At 55.9% G+C, this 16309-nt stretch overlaps 2 protein-coding genes across 23 annotated transcripts in view; one reads left to right on the forward strand and one right to left on the reverse strand.

Annotated features, from left to right (window-relative positions):
• Positions 1-2980, forward strand: part of EPB41 (erythrocyte membrane protein band 4.1) — a 200162-nt gene extending 197182 nt beyond the window's left edge. For all 22 annotated transcript variants that reach the window (XM_065744474.1, XM_065744487.1, XM_065744488.1 and 19 more), the window contains 4 exons: positions 290-391; positions 873-953; positions 1832-1939; positions 2517-2980. In XM_065744474.1, coding sequence (XP_065600546.1) covers positions 290-391; positions 873-953; positions 1832-1930 — 282 coding nt within the window. In that variant the 3' untranslated portion in view covers positions 1931-1939; positions 2517-2980. The remainder of the gene's footprint in view (positions 1-289; positions 392-872; positions 954-1831; positions 1940-2516) is intronic.
• Positions 2981-7508: 4528 nt separating this feature from the next.
• Positions 7509-14676, reverse strand: TMEM200B (transmembrane protein 200B). Its single transcript, XM_065744523.1, has 2 exons — positions 14604-14676; positions 7509-9054 (listed from the first exon to the last, which is right to left on the reverse strand). The coding sequence occupies exon 2, from the start codon at positions 9029-9031 to the stop codon at positions 7823-7825; it is 1209 nt and encodes a 402-aa protein (XP_065600595.1). The 5' UTR covers positions 9032-9054; positions 14604-14676; the 3' UTR covers positions 7509-7822.
• Positions 14677-16309: the final 1633 nt, after the last annotated feature.

Consider the following 16309-nt stretch of genomic DNA (forward strand, 5'->3'; position numbering starts at 1 on the left):
GAAGAAGTTTGAAGATTCTCCTTTAGTCCTCAATGCTGAAATAGGTGTTGAAGAGGTGGGTCTGTGTGTTTCCAGTCCTGGGGCTTTGTGCTGAGCCTGTGGAGACCCCACAGAGTCCTTGTTGTGCAGCTCAGAGTCCTCCAGCCAGCTGCAGGGGGGATCGCTCCATCTCTTAATTCCTTGAGATGAGATTCAGCCTCAGACTGCAGCTTGCTCTGTTGAGGTGGAGCCCTTGTCTCCGTCCTCGCTGCCCACGGAGGCTGATGGTCTGTGTTTCTGTCTCCCACAGACAGATGGTGGCAACGGAGATTTGGACCCTGGCATCCTGCTCACTGCTCAGACCATCACATCAGAGACCACCAGCAGCACCACCACCACGCAGATCACCAAGGTAATGGGATGAAGCAGTGACAACAGAAACAAAGTGAAACAACCACGCGATAAGGAGACGGACAGAATTGAGTAACAGAAAGAAAAAATAAGTTTAAATTCCAGTCCCTTGCAAAAGAAATGTGGCTAACACCCGGAACAAAGTGTGGGGGTCCCAGCACTGCCTGTGTTGTATTAAAACTACAGGTTATGTATTATGTGGAGTCAGGTGTGGACATAAGCTCTGTCTGTCCTGTGAGACAGCAGGAGAGAAATGCAGTGTGAGTCAAAGCTCCTCAGTGGCTCAGTTACAAGGCAAGATCATTGCATGCTTGACAGTTTTTGTCTATGAGCAGTGGCAGTTTTCCTCTGTGATTTTGATACTCTGGTATGACAGCAGTACTTGTAATCCTATTTTTGGATACCATCTTTAGGCAGGCAGCCCCAGTGCAGTCGAATTCCTTTTCACTTCTCAGCTAACAGTAGTCTTCCCTTTGTGCCAGACTGTGAAAGGTGGCATTTCAGAGACACGGATTGAAAAGAGGATTGTCATCACAGGAGATGCAGATGTGGACCATGACCAGGTAGGAATCTGGATGCAGTTCAAAAGAGCTTCTCAGCATTGGCACAGGCTGGAGCTGCACTGCCTTTCTGAAGATAACTTCAACAGAAAACAACCTAGGGATTGTTTTCTGGGGTAAAAATAAAGCTCTAAAGCTGATTTCAATAATAAATTCCTCTTTGACAGTAGGCAGTTTCATAACTGGGACAGCAGAGCTTAATTCTGCTCTGGATCTGGTATTGGCAACGGAGTTTTGATAGAATTACTTTGGAAAACTGTGATTTGAAAAAAAAAATCTGCAAGAATATGGAATAAGTTTTCTGTGGTATCTGGATTACCTGCATTAATTTTCTCAAACCTTAGAAGGCTGCAGCACAGTGCCAGGAGTTGTCTCATAGCACTCAGCACCACTGGAGAAGAGATGCCTGCATTAAATCTCACAGGCTTTATGTGAGAGCCTTTCTGGTGAGTCAGCCTCACTGGCCTCCAGCACGTGTTGGAAGTGATGGTTTTGTCATCAGAGAACTGTACGTTAAATTTAATTTTAGTTGCTGCTATCACGGGCCTGGAAAACACTTGTACAAGAACTAGCTAGTTAATTCTGACAGCAAATGTCTGAGGACGTCTGCAGCGTGCTGGTCATACTTGCTGGAAGAATAAACAGAGTTTGCTTAATTGCTCCCATCCATCTTCTAACAGGGGCAGCTGAGGGATGTGATGTATTCTTAGAAAATCATCTTGCCTTTAACAAATAGCCCAGTGCCACTGAAAGCCGTGCTCTGCCCAGCTCCAAAAACGTGCACGTTTCCTCTGCGTGAAGCTCATGGCCAAGCTTAAACTCACACAGCTTCAGTGAGTGCAGGTACCTCGAGCTGTGCTCTGAGATGTGCTCTCTTGCAGGTCCTAGCTCAGGCCATCAAGGCAGCGAAGGAGCAGCACCCAGACATGTCAGTGACCAAAGTGGTTGTGCACCAGGAGACGGAGATTGCGGAGGAGTAGCGGGGCTGAGTAAGTAGGGGGACGGTGTGCCATGAAGGGCAGAGCTGTTTCCTCTTCAGGGCAGGTGGTGTAATCCCAGTGCAAGTGATGTTTGGTCAAAGTGTAAGGAAAGTGACTGTTGTTCACCAACTGGTCTGGCTCAGGACTGTTCCTGTTGAATCTTTTAGGGCTGACATAGCAGTCACAAACACAGACTAATCCTGCGGTGGAAGTGAGCCAAAAGAAGGTGTCAAAGAAGCTAGATGGGAGATGGGGCTGTTCTGTCTTACCACCCATCTCCAGCGACTTGAGAGCATCCTGAGCTGCAGCTTCCACAGATCCCTGCCTGTGTCAGCTCTGGGTGATGGGCTCCTGCTGCTCCTGACCTGCATGGAGCATCACTTCTTTGGTGGCTCTTAAATTGGCACTTTGGGGACAGGCACAGGGTGTTGTTGGGACAGATGCCCAGCAGCAGCAGAGCCCAGGCTCACACACCGCCCTGCCAGCAGCTCATCTCTTCATCTCTCCACTGACTCGAGGGAAGCACATTGCTTTTTACAGGAAGCTGACTGCTAATAGCTGTAGCTTACCCTGTTTCTCTTTCTAGGAAGCGTTCATTCCGGACGACACCAGGAAGAAAGAAGTGGAGCAAAGCTACAAAACACTTACCTGGAGCACAGAGACCTCAGAGCTACACGACTTTACCCTCAGAGACTGAACATTCGTATCACTTAGTAGGAGTTTCGCTTTGACATTTTACTTGGGGTTTTCCAGAATGCACTGGATCCTATTGGATATAGTTCGTTGGTTGTTTTTATATATATATATATATACATTTATATATATATAGTGACAAACAGGATGCCATATTTCTAACTGTACTAAATATTTTTACAGGTTTTCAATTTTGCATTCCCTCTCACGCGTTGCTTCTTCACATGCAGGCTCAGACACAGCCAGCAGGGCTCATAGGGTTGCTTGGTGGGTTTTTCTTGGTTGTTTTTTCCTTTGATGTTGTTGCTCTTGGGTTTTATTTCAAGTCTTACTCCTTCTGCCTTGTTAGGCAGCGTGGAGATATCAGAGCATGTCCTGAGCACAGGATGTGCACACATGTTCAGAAAGCAATGGGTCCTTCTGCCAGAAGAGCCACTTGGAAAGGTCAGACCTGAGATTGTGCAGCATTTCCCATTCATTACCTCAATCTGTAGCTCTGGGCAGCGTGAGCCTCCGGTGGGACACAGAGCAGGGCTTCTGCCTTCACCATGAGTTTCATAAAACCATTAAGGCTGGAAATCTCAGATCACCATCCCACCCCCACCCCGTGCCCACCCAGCCCTCCTCCTTAGGAGTTTCCTCACCTTTGGGTGTTGGGCCCCCAATGCCAGCACACAGCCCTGCAGCATATGCACACTTCCTTGAAGTTGGCTGGCATAAGGAATACTGCAAATGGCTTCAAGTGTCCCACACTGTGAATTCTAGAGCTATAAGAGGAGTGTGGTAGATTCCTCCCCTTCTCCCCGTGCATCCCTGCCGAGTGCTCCCTGCCTGGTTGTGTTTTCTAGATGTCATTAAATGAAAAAGCCCTTAGAAGTGTGTGCTGAGGATATTTGGACTCTGAATGCTATTAAGGCAGTTTTATGCAGCATTCACAGTAACTGATTTTTTTTCCAGTCTCATACTTTTTCACTTGTTGGTGTTCTTGATTTTCTTTTCCCTGTTATGGGTTGTTGTTCTTCCTCCTCCCCCCCCCTCCTGGTGCTGTTTAAAGCTGAACACATTACCTGTCTGTCAGGGCAAGGTGATGCATCCTGCTTTCATTTAATTTAAACTCCTGTAGGTAATCCTTCCCCAGGCCCAGAGAGGAAACCTTAGGCAGTGTCACATGTTGCTGGTTGCAATAAAGCCAACAGTGGGAAGCAGGAGCACTGCAGGCAGGATCTGTCCCTCGTGGCTGCTGTGCTGGAATGAAGCACCAGAGCTCTATCTGCATCCTTGGGCTTAGCTTACAGCCCACATACAAAGTACCAGAAAATGTATATATAAAAAAATAAATAGAGAGAGAGAAAGAAATGCACATAATGTAAAGTTTGCCTGTGGAATCACACCCATTCCCAAACCCTGGGCCATCCCCAGGTCGCTGGGGTCTGGTTTCTGAAGTCACTGGAGTTAGTGAGGCTGCAGGGACAGCACACAGCCCTCACACTGCTCTGTGGCTCTGGGTAGCTTCTCACATTCAGGTGCACTTGTCATTAAGCTGTCAGTATTGATCGGAGGCCACGCTGGGAGCACTGGGGCTGCTGGATGTGTGCTGTGAGCCTCATGGGTGGCCGAGCTGCCTCCTCCCTGCTGGCTGCTCCAAGGCTTAGTGCCCTCCTGGAGCATCCTGTGCTATATGTCTTCCTGCATACACCTGAGCAGCCCCTTCCTTCCTTTCCCTGCAGCACAGCCTTTCTGTAACGCAGCATCTCTGCTCCCTGTCCCTTTTCCAGGAGCTGAGTTCTGGTCTCCTGCCTCCCCAGCCCACCACATCTTGTTGGCCAGGAGGTGGGCACACGTGAGGAGAAGTTCTGAGCTTTACAGTGGTGAATGAAGCACTTAGAGACACTCACAGCCACAAGGATTTAGGGGAGGGCTGTGCAAGGCTGGTGCTTGGCCAGTGAGGAACCTGCAGTCATCAGAGGCATTTCCTTACCCAGCAGGCTGCACGAGTGTGCACTAACACGGCTGCATATCCTCTTTTTTTTTTTTTAAAGAGGTCACAGTATAGAATAGGTGCTCTTTTTCTCTTTTCCTATTCTTTTTCCTGCATTTCTTTCCAAGTGGTTCACCCTCACGCTTCCCCCCTTTTAACCTCTCGTTCTCCTCCAGTGCTTTGAACAAAGACAGAGCTCCTCCCCACGGCAAGAGCTCTCTCAGGGGCAGCTTCAGGCAGCACAGAGCACCTGGCAGCTCCTGCCCACGGGGCTGAAGGCAGCAGCAGGCAGAGGATGCTCTGTGCAGCACTGCTCCAGGTGAGCTGCTCCAGGTGAACAGCCCCGGTGTGCAGCACCGCTCCCCTTCCTGCACCAGGTTGTTAAAACTCACTGTGTCAGGGACAAAGCAACTAAGGTCTATTTTTATGAATGTTCCCAGCTCTTCCCACTCCACAAATTCACCCAGAGACTGTCTTGATTGTATAATATACATTATATGGAAGCTATTTATATATGAATGAATGTTTTTATAGATGGAGCGGAGCTCGTGACCCGTGCTCATCCATTACATCTGGCTCCAGTCACCAAACAGCAATTTCTGGGGTATTACCCACGGACTGTCTGATTTCTGGTTTAATGAACTGTGGTTTGCTGATTTCCTAATTGTACAATTACCTTAAGAGGTGGTAGTGCCCTGACCTTAGAGATTAAACTTGTAAAAAAAAAAAAAAGGCTAAAAAAAAAAAAGAAGAAATTAGTTGAGATATGAAGGAGCTTTGTAAAGTTTTTAAGGCCGTGGTGAGTTGTCTAGGCTAGCTGTTTTCACTCTTCTTTATAAAAATAGAAACTTATTGGCAGATCTTTATAGACTGAATAGTGATGGAGCTGTTACTTTGGACTTCCATAGTAAATCAAAGGGAAAGTTGCTGTAGCATTTAGACAGATGTAAGTGGACAGTATTGCTTCTTGTATTGCATTTTTCAATAAATTTTCAAACAAAACCACATCCTTGCCTCCCAGGCAGTTGTTTTACCCACGTCTCTTCCCAGCACTGCTCCCTGTGCATCACACCCACTGCTGGGGTAGGACCCCCAAAGCATCCCCACGCCAGCTGGCTCTGGAAGCACTCCACGTTTTCAATTGCAGCAATGCCACGGGTGGAATTGAAGAGGGAACCGTAGAAATCGGCCACAAATAATAGCTGGGACACGGAGCTGCCTCTCCCATCAGTTCTCAGCGCAGTGTGACTGACCCAGCCCAGCAAGGGGAAGCTGAAAAGCGCATCGGGTCGCCGAGCCAGCAGTGCCCTCGGGCTCTGAGCTTTGTCCGACCCCATTAGGATCACGGCGTGCGCCAGCGAGCCCGAAATGCTCCTTAAATAACCCTGCCCTAGGGCTGAAGAGGGCTGCTGGAGTCCCCAGTGCACCACCCAGTCAGAACCCTGTCCCTGCAGGAGCCCTGTGCCATTGAGGGAGATGCAGAGGGGTCAGAAACTGCAAAACTTGGCACAGCATCCAGCTGGTGAGGTTAGCAGTGGGCTCAGGGGCTCAGCATCCCTTTAACCCCTGCCTCGGTTTCCCCCCTCCCCCATACAGAGCCTGCCTGGGAGGAGGGGAAATAAAAACAGGCAAATGAACACCGTGGAGATGTAAAAATATTCCAATAAAAACCAACCAAACCTGTGTCCCAAACCAGACCTCCTGAGGGGCCCCACACCAAGGCTTTGTCTCACAGCTCCCATCCATTTAGAGGAGCCAAAACCACTGCTCCCCCACTCCCACCCCTTTCCTGGTCCCATCGGGAGCAGAACGTTCCCATCCACATCCCCAGATGGGGATATTTTTAGGCTGTTTGTGCCATTTTGGGAGCCAGAACGTGGCTGTTGTGGACAGGGTCAGTGCTGTCACTTGTGACACCCAGGACCCACAGCCCCACTGCCTGCCCAGAAACCACGAGGGGCACTGGGGTCGGCTTACACCCCAATCCCTGCATCCCAGGGATGGGGATGGGGCTGGAAACTCTCCCCTGGTGCATCAGCCCCACCAAGATCTGCAGGCTCCACACAGCACAGCACCAGCACCCATGGGTGCTGCAGCTCCAGTGTCCTCGTGATAGCCTGGTCCCCGTTTCCATCAGCAAGGCTCAGGGCTCAGAGCATCCCTCCTGCTCTGCACAGCACCCAGCCCTTCCCCAGTCCACCTCCAGGAGGCCCAACCCAGGGCACACCACACCAGTACATCCCAGTTGCTGCTCCACACTGCGCTTCTTAGACACCACAGCACTCATGGATGCATCACTTCGGTCCACTCTGTCATCGCATCCCTCCTCCACATCCCACAGAGCAACCAAACCTCTGTGTCCCTTTCCTGGGGACAGGGAGACCTCTCTGCCATAGGATACGTCCAGGGGGGCTCAGAGGGGGTGGAAGGAGAGCACAAAGGAGTGCTTCTACAGCACCCTGAGCTTCTCACCTCCCTGCACACACCCAGCAGCACGGCACGCAGCGTTCCTGCTGCCACATCTGCACAGAGTGGCTTGGAATGAGCTGAGCCCCAGTGCAGGCAGTAGGATCCAGCAGGACTGGGGCAGTGAACACCTCTGCTTTAAGGACAACACCATCCACACTGTCCCTTTGGTATTCCCAATGTGAAACTGAGTCCTCTGGGCACAGAGGCTCGAGGATCGAGGGGTGAGATGGATTTGTGCCCAGATTTGAGGCAGTTCCATGGAAAGCAGGGGCCTGCAAGGGCTGCTGGTTGGCTCCAGAGAAGCAGTGATGTTTTTCCAAGTAAAGCTTTCCCCGTCCACCTTCCTCACACATGTTCCTGCACTGCCTGGAGCCATAGTGGTGGGGATGATGCACTCTCACCCTAAGTACATCAAGGGCTACACGAGGGAGCACAACGTGGCATCAAGGTAACATTTAATGACCCTGTCAGGCTCTGCTCAAGCAGATTTCCCATTGGGTTGAGTGAGGGGACCCTCCTGTGCTTTGCTCACCCCGACCCCATGCCATGGTCCACGTTGGGTCTGCAGGTGAGGGCCCCTCCAGGAAAGCTGTCAGCAGAAGGGCTTTGTAAGGCGGAGAGCATCCCCAGGGAAGGTGGCGAGGAAGAGGAGGCAGGCAGGGAAGAGCAAAGGTCCCAACCCAGAGCCCTCCCCAAGCTCAGGGACCTCTCAGGATCACAACGTCTGCTTCAAACCCTCACCCCCAGGGCTGTCAGACCCGCGAGCCCCCCTCCATGCCCACCACCCAGGAGCTGGGCCGGGGCTCGGCGTGTTGTGGCGTCCCGCCGGACTCCAGAAGCCCGTCCGAGGACTCGCCCCAGTTCTCCAGTTTGGCGTAAGCCACCGCGTTGATGTGGTCAAGCCGGGGCCAGCTCCGGTTTTTACGGTCCTTAATGGGAGCCACCAGCAGCACCCCCGGCCGGCCCAGGTCCAGGGATTTGGAGTGCCCCGGGTTGTGGGGCTGAGCATCGGGGCCCACATCCACCATGGGGCCGCCATCCTCCATGCTGACGATGACATGGCCGCTGCGGTGCTCCAGGCCTCGAGGTGCAACGCTGCTGCTGCTGCTGGGGGACAGCAGGGCCCGGGGGGGCACCAGGCCTTCAGCAGGGGGATGGGGTCCCTCAGTCATCCCTCTGGCCCCCCGAGAGGCAGCGTCCAGCAAGCAGTTGTTGAGCTTGATGATGGGCAGCGCCAAGGCCCCAACAGTGGCAGAGAGCCCGAGGTTGGCCTCCGAGTGGAGGCTGAGGAGGGAGGCAGCTGGGGATGCTCCTGGGCACTGCATGAGCTCGGCCGTGGCCTGCAGCCTGTTGGGGCCGTAGCCATCAGCCCACTTGCTGCCCAAGGTCAGGTCCACCTCATAGCAGCCCTCCAAGCACTCGGGGTTGGCTTTGGGTACCAGTTGGGTGTCCTCATCCTTGGGGCTGGTCCCCATGGGGAGATCCGTGGCCATGCAGTAGAGACCCTTCTGCATCAGCATGCGGGTCTCCATGTCCCTGTTCTCGTAGAGCATGGTGTTGGCGCAGATGAAGATGAACAGCCCGATGCCCATGATGACGGGGCCAATCAGCTTCAGCTTCTCATTGTGGGGCCCGGGGCGCCCAGCAACCACCTCCCTCCTCATGTCCCCCGCCGTGCTGGCGTTCCCCACTCCAGCCCCAGCACCTCCATGCCCCCGGTGGGGCCAGTAGCCCACCACGGCAATGGTCATGCCCACCAAGACCACCGAGATGCCCACCATGACAAAAGCTCCCGACGGTGAGCGCATGCGGAGCTGTCCCTTCACTGCCACCTCTGGCAGTGACTTGCGCCGTAGCCTACGTCCTCGGCGTCGCGGTGGGGCAGGGGGGGCTGAGGGCTTCGTGCCCCCCACTGCTGGCTCCCGCATGGGGCCATTGGGTTCGGTGCTCTCGGCAGTCATCGTCGCCGCCTTGGCTGCTCTTCCTGCAAGGAGAAAAGTGTGTAAGATTCATGTGGTGATCTGGGACTGCGGGGATGCACGGAGATGTGAGGACAGTGGGACCACAAGGACACTGAGAGCACAGGGATGGTGTGAACATGGGGACCACAGGGACACAGAGACAACAAGGATGCTGGGAACGTGGGAGGCAAAGGGACAGTGGGAGCATGGGGACACTGGGAGGAGGGGGACACTCGGCCCACAGGCTGTGCCATGCCAGAGTCCAGCAGTTCTGATCTCCTATCTCGCTGCCCACTTTCCTTTGGCTATTTCTCCCTGCTCAGGAGCTTCGTGGTGGTGGTGAAAAGGCTGAGGGCTCCTTCAGATCCACCAAAGCCCTACGAAGCCCAAGCTGCACAGGGCAGCTGAGATCCTGCCGCACCAGCACAGAGAAAATGACTTGTCCTGGGCCTCCAGTGGCTCCTGCAGCCACCTCTGCCTGGTGGCCACGAGGGAAGGGACCCTTAATTCATGGGGAAACTGAGGCACAGAGTCGGGCAGCTGTAAAATGGCTTTCCAAACGTGCACCAAAGCTATGACACAGCAGCAGAGGGAGGCTGTGCATCTGCTCCAGCACCACCATGCATGCGGCCCAACGGCACCGTGATAAGGAGCCAAAAGTAAAACTGATTGGGAACATAAGGGCACAGGGCAGGGAGGGGAGGGGAGCGGTCTCATTTACTCCCTGAGATGAATGAAGTGGCAAAAGCCAACGAGCAGCATCACACACAGGAGGAGAAAAATGAAACTAGGGTGTTTTTTGTTTTTTTTTTTCCCAGCCTTAATCATCTTAAGGTGTCATTAGCATACCAAGGAAGGAATTAAAGATATGAGTTTCAGGATGACAGCGTGTTCCCAGCACAGGGCTGTCAAGCTGTGACCGTTTCAATGAGGGGGGTTTAAGAAAGAGAGAAAGGAAGAAAGAAAGGAAGAAAGAAAGGAAGAAAGAAAGGAAGAAAGCCCCAAACCAAGCAAAAAATAAACCCAACCCACAGCCGTCAGCTGAGTGAGACCTCAGTGTTTCTTCAGAACCTGCTCTAACCCCACATCATGAGGAGGAATGTACAACAGACACTGCTACAGAGGCAGCCGAGGTGATGCTCACCCTGATGGGAAAGGGAGGTTCTCAGCATCTCGTGCCTGGGGGGGTGAGTGCTCAGACACCTCCAAGTGCTTCCCTGCGTTTCTTCCTGCCCCGGGCACCTCTGCTTTGGTTTCCTCCCGAGTTTTTGCTGGTAACTGCCCTAAATTCAACCTCTCCAATGTTACATTAAACCCTTTAAACGCCTTGCTGGCGACTTAAGGATTAAACAACAGTAAAAAAGCCCTAAAACCCTGAGCCACGCAAAGGCTGCAGGTCCCTGCCCAGGTCCCGCCACGGGCACGCAGCCAGCTCCTATTTTTGGCACCAAACCCTTCACACCGAATTCCTTCGCTATCTCCCTTACCTCCCCCCCCCCATCGAGCATCCCCCGCCGGGTACCACCGCGGGGCCGGGATGCTCTTCCCACGATTTCCCATCGGAAATGGCTCAGAGCCAAAGCACGGGGTGACGGATGCCTGGCGCACACGAGGCACGAGCACGGCGTGCTCCCTCCCCGGGGGTGGGCTCCTCATTGGAGGGCCCCGCTCATCCCTCAGCCCCCTCCCCCTCCCCGGAGGTACCGCCGCCCCTTATCTCCGTGCCTCCCAATAGCTGCCCGCGTTCCGAAGCCGCAGCATTCATCTGCTCATCGCCGGAGATGGTTGTTCCCAGAGTTCAAAACCATTACTTTTATTAATAGAATCCCCAAGGTTATATAAGCTCTTTAGGGGAGGGGGGTGGGGGGGGAGTTGGACCGTAAAAATTCAGCGTTGCCGTCAAATTCAGAATCTGGCAGACACCGACGCGCCCGCAGTTGTGTTAATGCGGCGGTGGCAGCGGGGCCGCGCTGGGTGAAGTTTGGGAGCAGCGGCATCGCAGAGCACCCAAGGGACACGGGGCAGCCCCGCTCCCTTTGGGCCGCATCCTTCCCCTCGGCCAAACCCGTTCCGTCGGGGAGAAGCGGAGGTATAGAAATGTAAATGCCATTAAGCGTCACAGAGCGACCGCTGCGCTGCCCGGTCCGGAGCTGAGCTCCCAATCCCCGCAACAAACCCCGAAATAAACGCCGAAGTAATAATCCACCCCACCGCGAGGGCACAGCGCTGGCTCCACCGCCCCTCCCCCACCCTCTGCTCCCTCCTGGAGCACCAAAACTCAGAGCATCCGACGGCAGCGGTGCTGCACGGAGGCAATAAGGGACGGTCCCTGGGGGGACCCGGGATGCTCTGCCCTGAGACGACGCTGTCCGTGTGAATTTGAAGCGTGCCACGGTCTATCAGAAGTCATAGTTAGTCCTCATACCTCCCTCTGGACGAGGGGTGTGCCAAAGGGGACTCCACATCCCCTCATTGTCCGCACGCAGCTCCTCAGAACGCACCACCGACCCTGGGGGATGGGGAAGGTGAAATCTGTGCCTTCGTGGGGGGGTCTATCATGTCTGCACGGTGCTCTCTGTACGCTGGCATGGTGCAAAACCACAACTCTGGCACAGCCCAGGTGTCCCCCACGGGCACAGAGAGGGACGGAAGGGGCCCAGGTGGGAGCAGGAGCTCAGGAAATCCACAACGGATTGAAAATGCATCGCTTATGTTATGTTGAGGTCTTTCCAGATTTTGCTCTCCCGACTTTTGCGACTTCAAATCCGCTTTCCTGATTTTCAGGAGGAGCCGATCACCCCATCACTCAGCAAAGCCCATTTAAAGGCTGCCGAGATGGGAGAGATCTCCAACACATCCCTCCAACAGCAGCAGGGATCCCGTGCCATCACTCTGAGCCTCCCCAGGACCCCCAGTATCCTCCGTGGGCACAGTGGGGCCCTCCTCCCAGGCAGCAGAGAGCAGCCTGCACCGTGCTGCCGGCCTCGTGCTGCAGTAAGAGCAGCTCACATCACTTCTCAGCTCCTGTGGTCCCCATGGCTGCTGAGGCTGAGCTCCCCTCCAAGACCCTCTGTGCAGCATAGGGGCAGCCGGGCAGCTCAGACCCATGGGTGCAGGGATGTGTGGGGCACCAGCATCCCCCAGCAGCTCCCCATTCTGCTCTGAAAGAAGCGATGGTTAAAAACAACGCGTGTCAGAGTAACCTCCCAGTGCTGGGATCCTGTTGCCAGCCCTCCTCCCGTCCCCACCTCCCTCCCAGGACCCAGGCACAGCCCTCCTCGTGGCTGCTGTGCCTGAGCAGCATCTGCAGGGTCCGACCCCAACCACTGCTGGTTCCTCACCTCCAGTTTTCTCCAGGCAGAGCTGCTCCCCCAGTGAAGCACCCCAGCCCTTCTGCTCCAAATTGCCAGCTGCTTTTTTGGCTCCAGCAGTCCCAGCTTGATGAACTCGCTCCCAACCTGGCTGCACCCCGCAGTCACATCCCTCCCACTTCCCTGTTCTTCTCACTCCAAATCTCTCTCCTTAGCCATGCAGGTGTCCAGACAGCAGCAAAAAGATTAAAAGCAGCCCCGCATCATTCTGGGGCTCTCTGAGCACAAGAAATCCCTCCTCACCCCCCAACCCTGCACACCTCAGCCCTGTACCCCACAGCCTTTCTCACCCCCCACCCCTGCTCACCATCCCACCAGGACAAAGACCCCTCCAGGCTCAGTCCTCGTTGAGTAAATCTCTGCACCGTGCCCACATGTTCCCAGCACGGTGACAAAATCCAGCTCCCCACCTCCAGCAGTTGCCGGGGCCACCCATTAATCAATCATAATTAACTAAGCTTCCCCCGTGGAAGCTTTCTGTGATAATCACTGCTTGGAGTGAAGCTCCCAGCTCCGGTCCCGGGCAGGGGTCCCACCTTTAGCCGAGCTCCTGAGACGCTGCCAGGACCCACAGCCCCCAGGTGTGGCCATTCACCCCCTGCCCACGGCCCAGAGGTGATGGCTCATCGGTCCCCAACGTCCCCGGAGCCACTGCAGTCACCAATGTCACTTGGAAATAGGATGCAGGACAGCGGTGAGCGGACACACAGCTCTGCCCCTTCACCACCACCTCGACTTCTCCCACACCTCCCCGCTCCTAAAACGGGGCCAACAACTTCGTTCCTCTTTACCCTTAAGGCGAAGAAAGCGCATGGAATCATCCCACTGATTACTAATTACCAGGGCTCGCCTTACCCTGATTTGCTCTGCTAATTAGACTAATCTCCACAGCGGGGAAACGAGCGGCAGCGAGGCGATGGTGTGGGGTGGATGGATGGGGAACGGGCTCAGGGCAGCCCTGGGAAGGGATGCAGACCCGGGGCTGTGGTGTAATGAGACCATGGGAGGGCGGATGCTGGGTAACCCCTCCGAGCCGATGCTGAAGTCAGAACATCTGCATTGCTCAACTTTTTGAGACGAACCAGATGCAGATCATTAGGAAATCCAAATTCGAGATCATGCAGGCGTCTAAATTTAAAGGGAGAAAGAGGATTTCTGATGTCAGCTTCTTGATACCTTGGAGGGGGAGGAGGCGTGGGGAGCTCGGAGGGATTTCCTGGGAGAATTCCTCCCTCCACGGAGCAGTGCAGGGCAGCGGGGTGCAGGAAAGGGGACTGCAGCCCAACGCCTTGCACATCGGCCCGGAGAAAAGGAAGGGAATCCCCCTGGCCTGCGACTTCCACGGAGTTGGGATCCAACTCTGAATTTGGCACCTTCCCTTCTGCTCCTCCAAAAATCCCTGCCAGGGTGGAGGTGGGGAGGGAAGCGGGGGCTGCCAGGAGCTTGGTGCTCGCAGGCACAGTGCGAGGGGTCCGGCGGTGCCACGCACACATCCCTCCCACATCCAGGGATCTCTGCCGCACAGAGCAGCGCTGGCAGTCGGCGTTCCCGATGTATTCCCAGCTGGGATCACTCCTGCCTCCAGCATCTGAACACTCACATCTCCGCTCGGTGCCCTGCTTTACTTTGCTCTGCCCCGGGGCCACGAATGCAAAGCTCGTGTGAGCAGGAACTCAAACCTTCGTGGGGAGCGGGAGGAGAGGTGCGGGCCCCCACCGCTGCAGAAAGGCCCCTCCTGATCCCCACCGCCAGGAGCTAACGGGGTAATTTTCACCCACCTCTGCTCTCTGGAGTGCCTACATCGAATCCTGCACGGGGATCCGCTCCGCGCCCGCCCCCCGGGTCAACCCTGAGCACAGAGACTGAAAAGTACCGCAATTCGGCCACAAGAGCCCCACTCCTCCCCGGGCCTTGGGTCCTGGCTGCACACATCTGCACACGGATACGCGCGTGTGTGCATCTGCTGCTGCTCCGAGCACCTGGCTCCGACGGCGGCACCTCCGTGCACATACACCCGCTGCCCTCACGCGTGTGTGTGTGCACGCACACGCGTGTCCGTGGGCTCCAACTCCCGCGTGGCCGGGCTGCGTGCGTGCATCGGGGGTTAGGGACGTGTCCCTGCGTCCGCGCTCACAACCGCTGCCCCATCCCCGCGCTCCCTCCCATCTCCGGATCCGCTCCGGCCGCAGCCCCGCACTCACCGGCGGTCTCCTCCCGCCGGGGCCGCTCTCCCCGGGCCGCCGGGCGCTGGGGGCCGGGGCCATGGAGGGGCTGCGGTGCTCAGCTCGCTTCGCTTCGGCTCGGGGCGGCAGCGCGTCCCGCCCGGCGCCGGGTCCCCTCCCCGCCCTCCGCCCGCGGCCCCGCGGGGAGGCGGAGCGCGGGGCCCGGAGCATCGCCAGGGAGGAGGAGGAGGAGGAGGAGGAGGAGGAGGGAGGAGGGAAAAGCGACCGTGTCCCGGCCCGACCGCGGGGGGAGGAGGAGGACTATAAGTTGTGGTTTGCATCGCGCAGCGCTGCTGCGGCGCCGCGGGGGTTTCGTGTCCCCCGTCCTACAGCACAGAGCCCAGACCCGCAGGACGGGGGAAACAGAGAGGGGCGATCCCCCCCCAGGGAAGGAGCTCCTCGTCGTGCTCTCGTCCCACGAGATGCACAAACTCCCGGCCCGGTCGGGTCAGCCTGAGCTGGGAATGGGTCCATACCCTCGCGACCCTTCGCTTCACGCTTCGCTTTCTCCCTTCCATCCGTACAGTTGCGGAGCGCGTCTGTTGGAATAAAAGCACCTCTCTAAGTTCGCTTTCCAGCCACGCTGACCGAAGGCAGCCTCCTCCTCCTCCTCCTCCTCCTCCTCTTCCCCCTCCCCCCTCAGGCGCTGCTTGAAGCCCCAGATCGGTGTCACCGCAGCTCACACCGACACCGCAGCAGTGCCACAGCTCCGTTCTGCTCCCGTGCCATCTGCGTTTGTCAGGGTTTAATTACAGATGCACCCGAGTCGCACTGCCCTCCTTGACCGTGGCTGGGATAAATCCCAGAGCATCGAAGGAGATCCCTGCACAGAGCACGGCTCTGAGCCACCGGCAGCATCCGTGGCCCGTCAGCAGACTCCACCAGTGCTCGGTTTTATTGCAGGGAGTGCTGCCCAGCAAAGGGTTTTAGGGTTCTTAGCGTGTGCCCCCATCTCCTGCAGGGGAACATCACCCAGGGATGCAGTGACAAGAGAGAGAAAACCCCCACTGTGGGCTGTGCTGCAGAGATGGTCCTCCCCGGCCCCGCTGTGAGGATCAGCTCTGGGAAATGGGAGCAGGGAGGGCTGGGATGGGGCTGCATCCACAAGTTCACAGCTGCCCCACTGAGCTGGGCCTGCACCCCTCTATTGCAGCTTCCCAGGGAGGAGTACAGCCTGTTCTCCCTTTCCTATCACCGGAAAACATCTGGGCTCTCCTTGCTCCAGGAGAAATTAATGCTTTTGAGCAAAACTTGTCTTCCACCCCCAGGCTGTACCTGTGCCAGGTGGAGCCAGCCAAGGAACTGGAGCTGGAAGCAGTGAGAGCTCAGCTCCAGGAGCACGAGCTGGCAGAGAGGCACTCCATCCCTCCCAGCTGGAGCTCCGGGGCTTGCTCCTTTGCAATATTCCCAATTCAGGTCACCCCCTGACACCCTGAAGTGTCATTAACACCACGAATATGACCGAGGATGCGGGAAGCAGGAGCAGAGGGCACAGGGAGGTGGGTGCTCCCGTGGTCCCATCGCCTCCTACTTCTTGTAGGAAGTGCAATGACACCCAGAGGAGTGGAGAGGAGAATGTAATGCAGAGGGGGCAAAGGGGCACCAGGAATAGAAGAGGACCTCGGGGAGGAGCTCACTGTGGGGTGGGAGATGAGCAGGACCAGAGCTTGGAGCACTGCTGCAGT

Source organism: Cyrtonyx montezumae, unplaced genomic scaffold (genome assembly GCF_038088225.1).
Source record: "Cyrtonyx montezumae isolate F1298 unplaced genomic scaffold, pur_monq_1.0 scaffold_31, whole genome shotgun sequence".
NCBI classification, from domain to species: domain Eukaryota; kingdom Metazoa; phylum Chordata; class Aves; order Galliformes; family Odontophoridae; genus Cyrtonyx; species Cyrtonyx montezumae.